We start from the raw sequence: 17424 nt of genomic DNA on the forward strand, positions 1-17424 counted from the left end.
TCACACGTCAGTCTGAATGGATTTAGAGTTAGTACTGTTTCTTCTGCCTATGTCTGTCCCGTTTCCTTTACTCGGGCTCTTGTCCAGCCCACACAGCGACTCCGTCACCCCCTCCTCCATCTCCATGTACTCTGCTTTGTCACCCAGCGAGGAGCCAGAGGGCGAGCCTTTGAATTTCCTTAAGAAGTCCGGGAAGTAGGGGCAGCCCGGGGGCATGCTCTCCACCACCGGCGTCTGGTCCTCGTTATCCGTCTCCCTGTGGTAGAAGTAGTTAAAGTTGGACACTATGACCGGCACTGGCAGCGCGATGGTTAACACGCCTGCTATGGCGCACAGGGAGCCCACTATCTTCCCTCCGACCGTGATGGGCTTCATGTCACCATAACCCACAGTCGTCATGGTCACCACGGCCCACCAGAACGCATCAGGGATGCTCGTGAACTGAGACGTTGGCTCGTCCGCCTCTGCGAAGTAGACCGCACTGGAGAACAGGATGACTCCTATGACCGGGGAAGAAGAGCACAGGAATATTACACTCAAGTAAAAGGACAGCTAAAGTTACTGATCTCTAAATCTGCTCCGGTACAAGAAGAAAGAAATGTGTCTAAAATCGACCTAAAGTACTGAGTAGGGGAGACTGGGGTTGGCTGTCACATTGCTGAATACAGCCAAACTAGAGGCCTCTGTTCCATCATGCTGATATCAAATATTTGACCTGATGCCAACTTCATTTAGTCCCAGAGATTTTATATATTTTCATATTTAGGGGGGAAGAAATTTAGTGATTTTGTGGGTTGGAGTTTTTCATGTAGATGTTTTTGTGTTGAAAGTTTCCAGGTGATCATCATTTTGAACTGAATTTACAGTGAATTCAGAAAGTTTTCAGAAACCCTTGGATTTTTGACAGTTTTCTTATTTTGTAGTTTGATGCTAAAGTTGAAAAATTTCATCATTTTGATTCTAATTAATTCTAATTAATGACAAAGCAAACACAGAATTTTAAGGTGCATTCACACCAGAGCTGTTTGGTCCGCTTTAAACGAACTCTGGTCCGTTTTCCCTCGTTTGGAGTGGTGTGAAAGCTCACATGAACTCTGGTGTGGACCAAACAAGCGGACTCTGGTCCGCTTGAGAACAGGGGGTCTTGGTTCGCTTCCAAACATACCCTGGTGCAGTTCGTTTGAGTTGAGAACCAACTTGTGAACCAAAGGCAGGAAGTTGTAGCATAATGATATACGGATTTATATGTGATTTAATTCACTCAAATACATGTTGGTACCTCGCTTGGCGTCTGTGTAGCCATAGCAACACGTCGTAGTTGGTGCTGATTTATTCGTCTCATTTATTCGACATGCTGGACAGCTCACCGCCTCGCTGGCTGCTTGTAACGCCCCAATGCAAAAGCAGAAACCCCAAGACAGCGTAAATTCAGTGTTTTATCATTGTTTATGTGAATGAAAAGACCACCCGAGATGAATATCCAGTTTCATCTTCTTCTATGCCTTCTTTCCTTCTTGGTCGCTGTTTGTTTGAGACGACAGCGCCCCTAACGAGCAGAGGTTGTAGGTGATCAGACGGTTTGGTCCGTTTGACCAAGAGCAGTGAGAATGCAAACCAAACCAAAGGAAAGTACAACAATGTTGTAATTTCTGTCCCAAAACGGACCGAGTCCCCCGGACTATCAGGTGTGAAAATGACCTTAGATATCTTTTACATTTGTTTGCAAAAATGTGCAGATCTGGGGATGGCTACAAAACAATTCTGCTTCACTGAAGGTTCCCAAGAGCCCAGTGGCCTCCAGAATTCTCAGATGGCACAACCAGGACTCTTCCAAGAGCTGGACAAATTACCCAATTGAGGGAGAAGGGCCTTAGTAAGAGAGGAGCCTGTGAAAGGTAGGTAAACTATCACTGCAGCCCTCCACTGATCTAGGCTTTATTACAGAGTGGCTATACAGTATGCAAGCCTCTCCTCAGTGCAAAATGCATGAAGCTTTCTCATTGATTATTTTCTTGCAAACTCCATGCAGGTTTTCATGAGTTTTGCACCGTGGAGGGGCTTTCCGTCTAGCCACTCTGCCATACAGCTCTGATTGTTGGAGGGCTGCAGTGATGGTTGTCCTTCTGAAACGCTGTCCCATCTCCACACAGGATCTCTGGAGCTCAGTCAGAGTGACCGTCAGGCTCTTGGTCTCCTCTCCTAATACGGCCCTTCACCCTCAGTTGGTCAATTTGGCCAGCTCTTGGAAGAGTCCTGGTTGTGCCAAACCTCTTCCATTTGAGGATGTTTTCCCTTTGTAATGATGGGTACTGAGTGTAGATTAATGAGAATAAAAATGGTAGTTTTTTTCGATTGTAGCATCAGGCTGCAACATAAGAAGATCTGAATTAAGTAAAGGGGGTCTGAGTACTTCCTGAATGTACTGTATGCCAGATAGTGGAAGGGAAAAGCTTCAATCTGAGCTCAGTTTAAACTTCCGAGCCTGAGTCATACTTTACACAACTTCTGGGTGTCTTTTCTGATGCCTTCTGTCAATCTGACATTTTCCACAGTAACAAAATGCTAATCTGAATTCTTAGAGTGACTCAGATTAAAATGTGTGAACATCATCTGTTACACCTCAGATGGGATAATGTGATCACTCTGCAGCCTTCTACTATCCAGGAATGTGAGGACAATATGAAGAAGTGCTCTCAGACATTAAGCGGATTTTATCAGCGTCAGCAGCGAAGAGCTGTGCTGCATTTTGTTTAAGGAGTTGTGGTATGAGCCTTGGCCTTGTGTACTTTCATACAGATGTAGAGCCATGCCTTGGTTTTAGTTTGTGTCATTTGCAGTGCTGTTAGCTCCTGGCTTTAAAGGACTTCTTGCAGATCGATCCCTCAGCTCGATCTAGCTAGCCTTGACTTTTCTCCCTTGGGTTCCCTGGATGGTGGAATGAACTACCCAGCTTCTTTTAAGACCCAGCTCTTTGGGTAACACTGTGCACTCAGCTGGACTCTTCTTCTCAGTTGGCTCACATTTTCCCACTCTGCTTCTGAAAGTTTAAGGCCCAGCTCTTTGTGAAGAAAACACCGCTTCCATACGCCGTGCATTGCCTCTAATGCTACATGGCAGCACCTGCATCAGATGGGACTTGAAGCAATTTGTGTCTCCTACTGATGTTGTTTCCTCCAGTTGTTTGTGCTCCTTTTCTTACCACACTTTTCATCTCAGTTAAGCTCTCATAAATCTGCTTTGATCCAGCCTCTGAGAGCAGCCTGACCTTTCAGCAGTGACCTTCTGTGGCTTACCTTCTCTGTGGAGGATGTCAGTGTTTGTCCTCTGGACATTTGTCCAGTCAGCAGTCTTCCCCATGATTGTGGTTGTGTGTACTGAATAGGGCCGGGCAATTAATCAAAGTACCAAAATGGCTTTTTTCCTTATCCCACCCTCTTCCCAAGACCAACGTGGAAAAATTAAACATAAATTTGAATGCATTTCATTGACAATATCCCAGCAAAGTCAGCCTATACACTTGTTAAAAGATCTATGTACGCTGATAAAAATATTCAGCCCACTCTACTTTAAAAAGATTATCCAGATTAATCTTTATAAAAACTACTACTCTGTTCTAGTTCAAGAACAAAACAGAGTGAAATGTACTTACATTTTCAAGTAGATTCAACAAGACTAACCTTTGTTTAACTTCAATTTTTCTTTGAAATATGTATGATTTCATTCAATCTCGGCTTGTTAAAATGACTCATGCTTTCAGTGCAGTCTATCACAGTTACATGTATAGTATAATTTATGATTGCCTCCCACTAGTGGTATCTATTAGAAAGACCTGTAACAATTCTTGTAAAGGAAGCATCTGCATTTGTTTTCACACCTTCTTGATTTCCCCCATCAATGACATTAACAGAGATTTGTTAAATTATTTACTACAAATTTGAGTCAGGCAGTCAAACTCATTTTCAGGAAGTCCTCTTTTCACTCATGGTGCAGACGTGTTGACCAACCAAATCAACAATAATCCATCAGAAAGATGAACAAAGGAACCCCAGCAGTGATCTCTGTACAACATTAAACATCTAAACTCACCTGATCACATTTAAACACATCTAAAAACATATGAACACTCTGCCCCAGGGCATCATGGGAAAATTCTGCCGACATATCCCCAGATTTGAATCCCACCAATCTGATCTACCATCACTGCCATGTCTGCAGTTAGCATTTCATCTATGCCTGATTGTTAGAAAAGCCATTTATCATCATTTGGAATACCAACAATGCATCACAGAGTCATTTATTCATGGATAATGTTTTTTGTAGTTCTGAAACACAGAATGAAACTGAGTTAAGGTAACAAAGTCAGGCTTATTTATGTGGATAAAGCTGGCTTACATTATTCTTGTTGAGGAAAAAAATCACAGTGTCTGCATTTTCAACAAAAGAAACTGACAACAAAATTAGATTGACTTCTGTCAAGCTAGAAACTCTGAGTTTTATTGTTGATATCACAGATTAAATGAAGTTAAATTTACTTTTGCCCAGATTGATTTTTCTCAGTGTAGGTGTGCCTTGGGAATTTGCACAACCATGCACGATTACTTTGATTGTACATAAGATACTTTTATGTGTTTGCACAGGTGTTTCTTGATGCTCTCACTGATTAAGGTAATAATTGTTACAATAATATCATTTAAAAAATCTAGCTTTATTATTAAGTTCTTTAAAAATTTCAGACAACCTCTTGTAAAGCTAAAATGTTTCTGTGGTATTTCTGGTATTTTCTAGCTCTGCCTTTATTTCATATGTACTTATTTTGGATAATTAGGTGTAAAAATGCCTAAAATGTGTGCAAAAAGTTTTGGATTAGCAGCAGAAGATTGCTTTATTAACAACAGTGACTAAGGCAGATTAAAAAATTATTAAACATTAAAGCCTAAAAACACAAATCATAGCCAGAAAATTCTAATTTTTGGGACTGAAATGATTATTTAACTTTCAACTGAAATCCAAAAAAATCCAAATTTCCATCAAATTTTTATATATATATAATTTTATTTAAATGTATTTAAATGTATATTTTTATATATATTTATTGTATCTCATTTAATACATTAGGTGTTGTTGGTAACTGATAATCCACTTGAAGGCATTTTTATCATTTATCAGATTGTATTCATAAGTTTTTTGTAATTTATTGATCATATTGTTCAGATAGAGTTATCACAAAAGTATGTATCAAATATGATACAACAGGCTTTAAGGGGTTCATTTAGAAAAAATAGAACTTTCTGATTTAAAAGTCCTAAATGTGGATGAACTGAAACTTTCATTTTTTGAGATAAGAAGTCTCAACTCCAACCTCTGTTCTCAGTTTGGTTTCATGTCATTTTTTGATATTACACTATTGTTAATTCACAGAATATTATAGTTTCTAATGTCAAACTTCTGGGTTGCTTTTCTTGTGAATATATGACTTTATAATCTAGACAAATTTAATTTTCAGCCAAAAATGTTGGCTTTGTGCTCATAAATTCACAGATTATCTCTTCTTAAAGGCTGGCCCTAATAAGCTGCCATGCACTTGGTTTCTAATCCTGATTTTCTTTAAATGTATACATCTATTCTGGACCCCCCTGAGATTTTTGGTGTCCTGGTGGGGGTGCCTACACCCCAGGTTGGGAAGCCCAGGTAGTATTATTGTGTGCAGACCCCTAATTAACCTCAAACAGGTCCATGGAGAGATTAGAGTTAGCCAAGGGTTGTGCAAAAAAATCATCTAATCCAGCGGTTTTCAAAGTGTGAGGCGGGCCTCCCCTGGGGGGCGCCGCAGAACTTCAGGGGAGGCGCAAAACCATAAACCACAAAAAAAAGGGTGATTGGCTTTGCTAACTTCTGCTGTGCATGGAGCAAAATGAATAGACTTATAGTAACTTTAAGGCAGTGAAACTAAACGTGTGATTATCAGTGGCTCTTTGATGTCTTCATTTTAAATATTATTCCCCCAGAAAACTTTAAAAAAGGGAAACTTTTTTGGCATTTATACCATTTTTTGATACTTGTCATCCATTTAAGCTACCTTTGATCATTAAATACCTCTTTTTCCTACTTTTTGCCCAGTTTTGCCACTTCTGTTTGCCACTTTTTCAAATTTTGCCCTTTTTCACCCTTTTTTGTCACTTTTTGCCCATTTAAGCATGCTTTTGTCATTAAATACCACTTTTTGCTACTTTTTGCCCATTTTTGCCACTTCTTTCCAATTTTTGCCCTTTTTCACCCACTCAAGCATGCTTTTGTTATTAAATACCACTTTTTTCCTACTTTTTGCTTTTTACTCGTTTTTTGCCTTGTTTTCACCACCTTTTGACCATTTTTTTTTGTCACTTTTCACCCATCTTTAACTCATTTTTATTCCTACTTTAAGCTGTTTTTGCCACTCTCCACCTCTTAGATTGTGGCTCTTGCAGAGGTGTTTTTCAACAGTTTGGCTGTTTGGTTGAGTAACGCTGCTTTAAGGATTATCAGAGCAGAGTAATCAGGTAGTATTGGCAGTAAATCCATTACTGAAACCAAATAACAGATTACCTGAAGACACCTGCAGACCAAAATATCAAAGATATAAAAATGTTACAAATATTTAAAATTAAACCGATGGTTAAGTGTTTTTTCAGTCTGAATTTTTATGTTGGTGGGGGTCCACTGAATGAATAATTTTCTCTTGGGGGGGGGGGCTCACTCTCACACACTGTGAAAACCCCTGCTCTAATCTGATCAAATTTATTCCATTCTATTTTTTATTTCGAGCCTTACTGAAGCTTTTAAAGCTAAAGCTCACAGTACCTGAATACAAAAGTAAATCTGCTGCTTTACGCAGCAGTGATGGAGGAGATTCTCTGCAGCGTTAAAGAAATGCAGCCTGTGTTTATTGTAAATACATGGTGCGAGGAAGCAGAAGCTGTCCTCCTGCTTGTCTGTAAAAAAGCGTCTTAATTCCGTGGAGGTGAGTGCATGAGTGAGCCCTACCTATGACCAGGAAGAATATGAGGAGGGCCAGCTCCCTCATGCTGGCGCGCAGGGTATGACCCAGGATCTGCAGCCCCTTGGAGTGCCTGGAAAGTTTGAAGATGCGGAACACTCTGACCAGGCGGATTATTCTCAGGATGGCGAAGCTCATCGCCTGCTGCCCGTTGCCTTGGTGCTGCGCCAGGTCCGTGCCGAGAGTAATGAAATAAGGCAAAATGGAGACGATGTCTATAGAGTTCATAATGTTTTTAAAGAAAGCAGTCTTGCTGGGGCTCGCGAAGAAGCGCACTATAATCTCAAAGGAGAACCAGATGATGCAGACCGTCTCCACGATGAAGAAGGGGTCGTTGAAAGGAGTAAATCCGTGGTCAGGGTGAGTGGAGTTGACTCGTGGCTGGAGGTACTCTTTCTCATCCCTGAACTCCGGCAGAGTCTCCAGGCAGAAGATGACGATAGAGATGACTATGACCAGCACGGACACCACCGCTATCCCCCGGGCAGGACTCGAACTCTCCGGATACTCGAACAGGAGCCAGATTTGCCGCTTGAACTCGTCCTCCGGCAGAGGCTTCTCCTCCTCCTTCACAAAGCCCTCATCCTCGCGGAACTTCAGGATCGCCTCCTCGCCCAGTTCGTAAAACTTGACCTCCTCGGAGAAGATGTCAAAGGGGACGTTGACGGGTCTTTTCAAGCGCCCTCCTGACTGGTAATAGTAGAGAATGGCGTCAAAGCTCGGCCTGTTCCTGTCAAAGAAGTACTCGTTCCGTAGAGGGTCAAAGTACCTGATTCTCTTGTCCGGGTCTCCCAGGAGCGTGTCCGGGAACTGGGTGAGAGTTTTGAGCTGAGTTTCAAACTTTAGTCCGGACACGTTGATGACGACTCTCTCACAGCAGCCCAGCTCACTGTAGACGTTCTCATAGCCGGACTGAGGACGCCTGTCAGTCAGCGACACCGTCTCTTCATCATCATCATCATCATCCATGTTGCACAGAAAACTCGACCTCTTGCTCCCCCGGCCGCCTTCATCCTCCTCCTCCTCCTCTTCCTCCTCGGCTCCTTCGGCCTCTTCCTCCTCTATCATGATGTCCTCCTCGGATCCGAGCAGCGCCAGCTCCGAGTGGCGCAAGTCTCCGCCGAGCGTCTGCGTCCGGCTGCGTCTCCAGCGTCCGACGCCGCGCTGCTTTTTGCGCTCTCTGAGAACTCTGTGCTGCTGCTCGGGCTCCTGCTGCTGCTGCGAGGAAGAGGAGGAGGAGGAGGAGGGGCGCGAGGCGGTACCGCTGCTGCTGATGTTGGCGCTCGTGGAGGAGGAGGCGGCACGAGACTGATGCTGCCGGTTGTTAAGGAGATGTGCGCTCGAGCCACCGCTACTTCCACCTCCTCCTCCTCCTCCTCCCTCCGCTCCTCCTCCTCCTCCTCCTCCTCCTCCTTCGGCAGCTGCAGCTGCTGCCGCCGCTCTCGACTGGGCTACCTGGCGCTCCCTCTCGCGCTCCCTCTCCCGAGCGCGAGCTTGGGCATACCCGTAAGGCAGGTGGCTGTTGCAGCCGTCCGCGCCCACCATGGCAAACTCCATGTTTGAGTGAATGAGCGCTACAGGCTAGGGCTGGGCAATCTGTGGAGTTTAGAAGCTAGAGCAGTTTTAGAGAGGGTGAAGGATTGTTTACATTGATTCTGGAGGCAGAGATAAGCACTCACGTGAAGGTTACTTTGGTTAGAATTAACTTTATGGCCAAATAAGATCTAAATACCCATGCAGGCTGTGCCGGTTTCTATAATAAAGTGAAATGCAGCTGCTGTTTCTGGATGTAACGTGGAGTCATTCTATCGCTGTGACCCATAAAGCCAAACTACAAGTTTCCGACAGGAAGTTAGAACCTTTTAGCTGTTTTTGCTCAAAATCGATGCTTTTAAAAACCTAATGAATAACATTACATCCCCAAAATACTCTCCAGTAAAAGTTAAACTGCAGATTTGTAACTCTTCTGCAGCAGAACACAAAAAAACGACTCAGTTACAGCAATTTGAGCAAATATCAACCACTTTCCACTCTTGAGCAGCCAGAGCAAAGGCTCATGGGGCTTCTGATGCTTAGTTAAGTCTTACAGTCCTACTTTTGTTCAGTTACTGATCATTTCTAGGGGTGTGTCGATTCATCGATCTGGGTCGATACATTGATTGTTTCAGTCAAATCGATTGAAAGTATAAACATCGATATTAATCACCATTTTTAACCTTTTAATTTGAAAGTCCGCCCCCACGTGCTTGGTTATGACAGTTTCATCCACGAGTCACAACACCGCTGAGGCGCGGATAGCAGGTAACGGCTAGCAGCCAAGAGAGTGTCAGTGTTGTGTTTTTTCTCCTTCATAAGTAACAGATTGTGGTAGATGGTCGTCTGATATCGATCGCAGGCCTCTAAATTGAGTCGTGGCAGACTTTGTGACATCAGCAAATATCGAATCGTTGTTCTGAGAATCGATATTGTGATGAAACTGTCGATTTACACCCCTAATAATTTCATAATTGTGCATTTATGCCATTGCAGTGAGATGTTAGAAAGCTCCTGTCAAACTAAAGATCCCTGTGTTGGAGCCAAGCGGCAACCTCCGGTCCTGAAAATGAAGCCAATGTGGATGTGCAAAAAATTGCTATACCGCGAGTGTCCACTTGAGGCAGGAACACCAGTCTGGACACCTGTTAAACAGCTGGTTTTAACACTAGATATAAACTGGTCACCAAAACACCAAACGTGTCTCATTAGCTAGTGTCTTATTGTGCTCCCACTGTACGGGGGTGAATGTTTTTTCTACCACGATCGTTTGGATTATATTTAAGATGAAAGCTGATTGGGGCGTCTCATTTGATTGACAGATAGCTTGGCAGGCAGAGGCTCTGTTTCTGTCAACCAGAATGCTAGCTAGCTGACAGTGGGCGGGCCGTTAGGTTGATCCAAAGTTCGGTTGAGACCACGATTTCAATATGGAAGCCTCCACGGATTGGCTTGAAGAGCCGTTTGAGTCCGCCTGTTGTAAGCAGACGACTGACGTCACACGGCGTTTGTCCGATTCTTTCTACAGTCTATGGTTGGAGCTTTTCCTCGCCTGCTCAGTCATCACTATGTTGTGTTCAGTTTCCCAGCTTCATCTTCCAATTCGTGAGCTCTGAGTTGGAGGGACGCTCAGTGAAACGACTGCTTACAGGAGGAATCAACGGCAGAGATTTTTAGTCGATTGCTTCCCCCTCACGGAGGTGTTTCCTGCCACCTTGCGTGCGTCGATGTTGTGCAGCCTGTCGGATTCGACTCGGCATCTTTGTTTCTCTTATCTTTGCAGAAGAAAAAAAACATCCGCGTTCAGTTATAAAATATCACGATTTTTTCGGCCCATATCGCCCAGCCCTACCGCAGGCCAGAGGAGAAAAGTTGCAGCTCAAAGAAGCGCACAGATGGAGAAAATGAGGCATCAAGGCTCCACCAATCAGCGGTTGAATATGAGTGTCACAAAAAACAAACACACCTCATTCAGGTCCATGAGTGCAGCCCATGTGGCTACTTACATGGCAGGAGATGTGATCCCTTTCAGGCACGGGCCTGTAAGATTTTATGACATCATTACCAAAACCAAAAAAAAAAAAAAAAAAAAAAAAATCCGTGAGGCCCGGTGGCATAGCCTGTTACGCAGACGCTGTGTGGCAAACTTGCCCGTTTTATTTGCTCAGCATCATAAATCACCGAGTCAACAAGCGACACCAAAACAGTCTCTCCTCCTCGCTTCCTCTCGTGCCCATCAGGTGGTTAAATCCTCCACGAGTTTGCGTTTTTTTGATCCTCCGTGGTCACTCCTGGTTGCCATTTTATGCGATGAGATAGAAGAGAGGGAAAAAAACACACACTGGATGTGTGTATGGAGCTGAAACGACTTTATTATTCCTCTGTTGAGCTGAAACGAGAGAAGAGAAAACAGGCTTTAAAGAAATCAGTGAAATCTGATGATGTATTCAGATTGGTGTCTGTTGTTTTGGCGACTGCATAGTCCAGGATACTACGCATTTTGTGCAATCTGAGGGCGGTAAAACTTAATTCTGCACACTGTTATCATCATTAGTGTCGCTGCTGTTGTTGCTATTATTACTGTGTGCACATGCAGAGAGCAGAAATCATCGCACGGAAGCTTTGAAAAGGCTATTACGCACGAGATTTCGCACCCCTTTATATTAATATGTGTACTTACATGTCTAAGGGGGCCAGATGAAATCGCCCCCCCACTAACAGATCTGCTGGAGGAGGAGGAGGCAGGCTAGGTGAGGATGCAGTTGCCCAAATCCCCGTCTTGATTTTGGAGGATAATATCACAGATCTCCTCAGTGGTATCCAAGCAGCGAGCATATCATCCACAACATGCATCCGTGCTCTGACGCACTCTGAGCTGGACACTTTTTTGGCTGCGTCTCGACGTCTTGTGTCTACAATTCAACAGGATCTATCGCCACTTCAGCCCCCGTTTCTGCTGCATCGCTCCCAGCAATAATCATTAAAGAGGAGGGGGAATGGAGCAGGTGTGGAGTTGGCATCAATGGCAGCTCCGTGAGATCGTGAATAGAAAAAAAAAAACAAGATGCGAGGGTGGGTAAAAGTTTACCGTCAAGCAGGCGAGGGGAGAAGGCCCCCTGGTTGAGTCTGAGCATCACACATCTGTCTGTCTGCCGCTGTAGCCCTACCTATACTCCTGTATCTTTTTCCATTGTGTGTGTGTGTGTGTGTGTGTGTGAGTGATGATGGAGAGGCTCGGTGAGAAAGTCGTTCTCCGTACTGCAGCGCGTGCAGGCGGTGCTCGGTCCTCCCCCAGTGGATGCAGCCGGTCACTGCGCACCGTGCTGCAGTCTCACACCCGAGTCTCCTCTGCCCTTCAGCTGCACTGCTGGGTGGCAACTGGTGTCCTTACCCCCCAAAAGTAACACACTACCCTCCACTGACGATAGAGTGACGTTTATGCTGCTTTTTCTGTGTGGAGTAGGGCTGGGCAATGCACCCAGTTTGAAGACGTGTGGATAATGAGACAGTTTTGTTTTATCAGTAGTCTTTATTTTGAGTTAAATATTGCTTTGCAATTCCTCTAAACCAGGGGTATCAAACTCAAGGCCCGGGGGCCAAATCCGGCCCATGGTGCAGTTATACCCGGCCCACCAGTTCATATGATATTTTTATTAGAACTGGCCCACCAGAATGAGGTCTGCAGATTTCCTCCAGTATAAAAATGTAAACTTAACCCTGATGATATGTAATGTCCTTGTAGAGTCATAAATATTAGAAAAAGTAAACAATAAAATAAATTGATTAAAAAAAGTCAGGAACATGGGAGAAATTTGTGCTTTCTCTGTATTATCAATTTTGCATCTCAGAGTTTTGACTTAAAACTATGATTTTGACAGTTTATTTCATATTTTAACCTTTTCAACTCCTAGCTTTGACTTTTATCTCAGTTTTTTACCTTTAAAACGTGTGATTTTTAATGTTTTTTCATATTTTGACTTATAAAACTCATGAGTTTGAAATTTAATCTCATATCTTGACATTTTAAACTCAGGATTTTGATGTTTATCTCACATTTTGATTGTTAAATATAATTTTGAATTTTTTTCTCAGTTTTGCTCACATTTCAATTCCTAACTTTCACTTTTATCTCATATTTTGCTTGTTAAATATCATGATTTTGAATTTTATCTTAGTTTTGCTGACCATTTAAACTCCTATCTTTGATTTGTATCTATTTTTTATCTCAAAACTCATGATTTTAAAAGTTTATTTCATATTTGGACTTTTAAAACTTATGATTTTAAAAGTTTATTTCATATTTTCACTTTTAAAACTCATGATTTTAAAAGTTTATTTCATGTTTTCACTTTTAAAACTGATGATTTTAAATTTTTCTCATATTTTAACTTTTAAAACTCATGATTTTAAAAGTTTATTTCATATTTTGACTTTTAAAACTCATGATTTTTACTTTTATCTCATTTTTTGAACCATGGTTTCAGTATTCTATCTCATATTTTGCCTTTTAAAAACATTATTTTGACTTTAAATGTTATGGATTTACCTTTAAAGCTTTCAAGTTTGACTTTTTATCTCAGATTTTGAGTTTTTAACTTATCATGTTGCCCTTATAATCTCAAAATCATTTAGGTTGACACTCAGTGGTTAAATATTGACCCTGTCAGGTTAGACCCAAATTCAGAATCCGGTCCCTGCTGTGTGAGTTTGACACCCCTGCTCTAAACCAAGGTTAGATTTTGTCATGTAGGCTCCAGACAAAGAAAACCTCTCTTATATTTTGCTTAAAGAAATTTCTAATGAAGGAAAAACTATTCAAAAATCAGTGCAACCCTGATCACTTCTCTTTCCTACTCGCTGATGTCGTGGCCCTTTCCTATTCAGCTCAACTCAACCAAAGCAAGTGCACAAAATACTTTGGAGCATCTTTTTTTGGTGAAGAAAACCAGAGTGCTACAGGACATTCCTAAATCTGATACACAAATACCCAGCAGTACTTCATCACCTCTTCGAAGGGCATCATAACTCACACTCACCACATCTAAATAATTCATCACGTCTCCAGGCCAGGTGGAACTGGTAAGAATAAAATATGTATGCTCATTATTTGTGCAATATCCGCTCTTCTGCCACAAACCGTAGATTTTATTTATTGCATGTCATTTTGGTACACAGAAATCCACCAGTTTTTTCAGTATGTCTACAAGGATCTACCTTAATAGGATTAGCTTGATATGAAGTATCTGGGCTTTTTGAGGGACCTTTCTGTTGGAGTCAGGGACCCTTTTTTTTGTCAATAAAAACAATTTTTTATACTTTTTAAATCAATTTTTGGCTCCTTAATGACGTTAAAAATACAGGTCTCATTAATCAAAACTATTTCACATATACATGTGCATCTCAAAAACTTAGAAAAGTCCTGAAAAAGTTTATATTCTCCGATTTAATTCAAGAAAGGAAACCTCATGCATTCTAGATGCATCATTGCAAAGTGAAATATTTTAAGACTTTTGATTTTGATCTTTTCAGCTCACAGCTTACAAACATCAAAATCCACTATCTCAGAATTTTAAAATATCACAAGTAAAAAATGCAATACAGAAAAGTTGACCTTCTGGAATATTCTGCTCATTTATCACTCAGTACCAGAGTTCTTGGAGCTCTTTCAGCATGAATTCCTGCATCTCTGCTCATGTCGTAGAGCTGATCAGTCCGTTGCTGGGGTGCTATGAAGCCCAGGAGGCTCTGATAGCAGCCTTCAGCCTGTCTGGATTGTCGAGTCTGGTGTCTCTCATCTTCCCGAGATCCTCTATGAGGTTCAAGTCTGGACTTGACAAAGACCAGGGACCAACAGCAGCAGATGGCATGGCACCCTAAACCATCATTGACTGTGGAGTCTGGAAACACTGGACCTCGTACTCCATGGATTCTGGGCCTCTCTGATCTTCCTCCAGACTCTGAGATTCACATGAATACAGGTGCATCTCCAAAAATTAGAATATCATGAAAAAGTTCAATATTTTTGTCACTCATTTCAGAAAGTGAAACCCATATATTACATTGAATCATTACACATAGAGTAAAATATTTCAAGCCTTTATTTCTTGAAATGTTGATGATTATGGGTTACAGATAATGAAAACCCAAAATTCAGAGTCTCAGAAAATTAAAATATTGTGAAAAAGTTCAATATTGGAACGTCATGGTGTCACACCCTAATCAGCTAATTAACTCCAAACACCTGCAAAGGTTTCCTGAGCCTTTAGACGGTCTCTAAGTCTGGGTCTGTAGGCTACACAACCATGGAGAAGACTGCAGACTAACAGATGTCCAGAAGACAGTCATTGACACCCTCCACAAGGAGAGTAAGCCACAAAAGGTCATTGCTAAATAAGCTGCTTGTTCAGAAAGTTGAGTGGAAGAAAAAAGTGTGGTAGGAAAAGGTGCACCAGCATAAGGGAGAACGGCATGGATTACAATTAAAAGGTAAAATCAATGAAATGATTAAGGAGATTAAAAGCAATGGCAGCTGAGATCAATGAGGTCAGCAATTAAAACTTGGAACTGTGTCATTGGTATTAATGTGGACGATTTAAAATGTTTTTGGCACAGATTCCAAGTGTTTGGGGCATAAAAGCTAAAAAATCTTCCCAGCTCCGAGCAAATTTCTGGGACTGTTGAACTGGCTGTCCTGTAGATAACATCTCCATAGTCCCGCACAGAAAGAGAAGGCAGCGTCTTTTCCTTGTAAATGAGGGAGAGCAGGAATTATTTCTAAAGAGAAAGCCAAGCTTCTGCATAAGCTTTGATAAAAGCATGTCGATGTGTGAAAGATTTTCATCTAACCAAACTGATATATGAGATAACTCTTTCTACCACGCTGTTGTCAGCCAATTTAATTTTTAAACTGAAATGTTGATCTCTTGTCTCATGTTCATCTTTTGATGTCAAACCCAAATGTTTTTGGTCTACAGCAAAAATGAAGGAATGAAAATATAAACTATATTGTAGATTGAACAGATGTCACAGGACCACCCACCCCCACCCCCCACCCCAGTTTTATTGAGACCTTATAGCACGGGTGTCAAACTAAAGGCCCGGGGGCCAAATCCGGCCCGTGGAACAGTTAAATCCGGCCCGCTAGATGATCTCATATTTCTGTTCTAACTGGCCCATCAGTCTGAGGTCTGCAGATTTCCTCAGGTATAAAAATGTGAACTTATCCTCGATGATTTAAGATATCCTTGTTAAGTCATAGAATTTGAAAAAGTAAGGAGTAAAAAAAAAATAAGATAAAAAGTCAGGAATGTGGGAAAATAATTGATTTGTGTTTTAATTTCATATTTTCAATTTAGCATCTCACAAGTCAAACTCAAACTTAGGATTTTGATTTTGTACTTTGAGCATTTCAACTCAGAATTTTGACTTCTCATATCATATTTTGAGCTTTCATAATTCATAATTTTAAACTTTAAGTCATATTTTGACCTTTTTAACCATTTATTTTGTATTTTACCTCATATTTTCAACTCCAAACTTTGTCTTTATAATCTCATAGTTTGACCTTTAAGAATCACAATTTAAATTTTGAATCATATAATGACTTTTAATTTCATGATTACAAATTTTATTTCACATTTTGACCTTTAAAACTCATGTTTTTCACTTTTTTTCTAATAGATTTGCCTTTTTAAAACATTATTTTTTAATTTCATGTTTGACCTTTTTGAACTTATAATTTTTTTCTCAGATTGTGAGCCTTTGAACTAATCTTTTTAATTTTTCAAATTTCTAAATCGTTTATCATCAGTGCTAATTTTTTCCCCATATTTTATTACTGGTGAAATGAGGTTGACAGTTTATGGTTCAAAAGGTGACCCTGTTAGACCTTCAGGTTAGTCCAGAATCCATAATCCGGTCCCTGCTTTGATTGAGTTTGACACCCCTGCCTTATAGAATAAACCTCACATGGTCATGCTTTTTTACATTTGATCTTCAAAATATGTGATATTAAACATTAGAAAAACTTCATTTGTAGTTATTTTTTTCAGAACTCTCTCTTTCTTTGAATATATATTTCCTCCAGGAACGATATTTCAGTCTATGTTTGACTAACGTTAGAGAATATCCGTTCGATGCAGCTTCACTGTGGTGAACTAGAAAGATAAAAGTCCTCCGTCCTCTACAATCTCTTTAATATTTGAGCGAGTATAGAGACGGCACATATAGGTGTATGTCCCTGCTTTTAGGAGGAAATGCATTTATTTGTTCAATATCTTCTTCTTCAGTCCCTGAACAGTTCAGTCAACAGAAAACAGAGACAAACCCTGAGAATTTGGTGACTCAGCGGATGTAAAATCAGCTTTTGCTTGTACAAGTAATGAGCTTTTATGTTACAATCCAACTTCACTGTCCTCTTCAGAGGGAATTTGCTTTTAGAAGAGCCGAGCGTCACAAGAGCACAAACATCGAAAGCAAATCAATGCGTAAAGAAATGTTTCAGATATGCAAACTAATGCTCTGGAAAATTACAAAGCATTCAGAATGAAGGATTTTTTAGTGAATATTACTTTGCTGCAGGCATAAAAGTGATGCTAAGTGTTGTAGCAGAGAAACAATAAAGGAAGAAAACACATTTTTATGTTTCTCTCTTAAAGGCAAAATCATTAATCTAGTAAATGAAGTTGTTTGCTTTTCCATTTAATTTAGGAACACAAAAACTCTTCTGAATTGATCTTGAGAGTTTCAACTCAGACCTGTAGGAGTGTAAAGCCTTCCTGAATGTGATCGCTGAGGCCAGAGGCCTGATGTCTTTGGGGTGTCCGTCTGTCCAGGCCAGGCTTTTAAGAGTTTTTTTT

At 41.1% G+C, this 17424-nt stretch overlaps 1 protein-coding gene across 1 annotated transcript; it reads right to left on the reverse strand.

Annotated features, from left to right (window-relative positions):
* Positions 1-8590, reverse strand: kcna4 (potassium voltage-gated channel, shaker-related subfamily, member 4). Its single transcript, XM_041792354.1, has 2 exons — positions 7021-8590; positions 1-500 (listed from the first exon to the last, which is right to left on the reverse strand). Exons 1-2 carry the CDS (start codon positions 8588-8590, stop codon positions 1-3), a joined length of 2070 nt encoding a protein of 689 aa, XP_041648288.1.
* Positions 8591-17424: the final 8834 nt, after the last annotated feature.

Source organism: Cheilinus undulatus, linkage group 1, assembly GCF_018320785.1.
Source record: "Cheilinus undulatus linkage group 1, ASM1832078v1, whole genome shotgun sequence".
NCBI classification, from domain to species: Eukaryota; Metazoa; Chordata; class Actinopteri; order Labriformes; family Labridae; genus Cheilinus; species Cheilinus undulatus.

What these genes read in the sequence shown, in the direction of transcription:
- kcna4 (XM_041792354.1), bottom strand. Translation starts at nt 8,590, where the DNA reads ATGGAGTTTGCCATGGTGGGCGCGGACGGCTGCAACAGCCACCTGCCT. An exon ending in CATATTCTTCCTGGTCATAG is followed by an intron (nt 501 to 7,020) that starts GTAGGGCTCACT and finishes CCCCGGTCATAG; the next exon opens with GAGTCATCCTGTTCTCCAGT.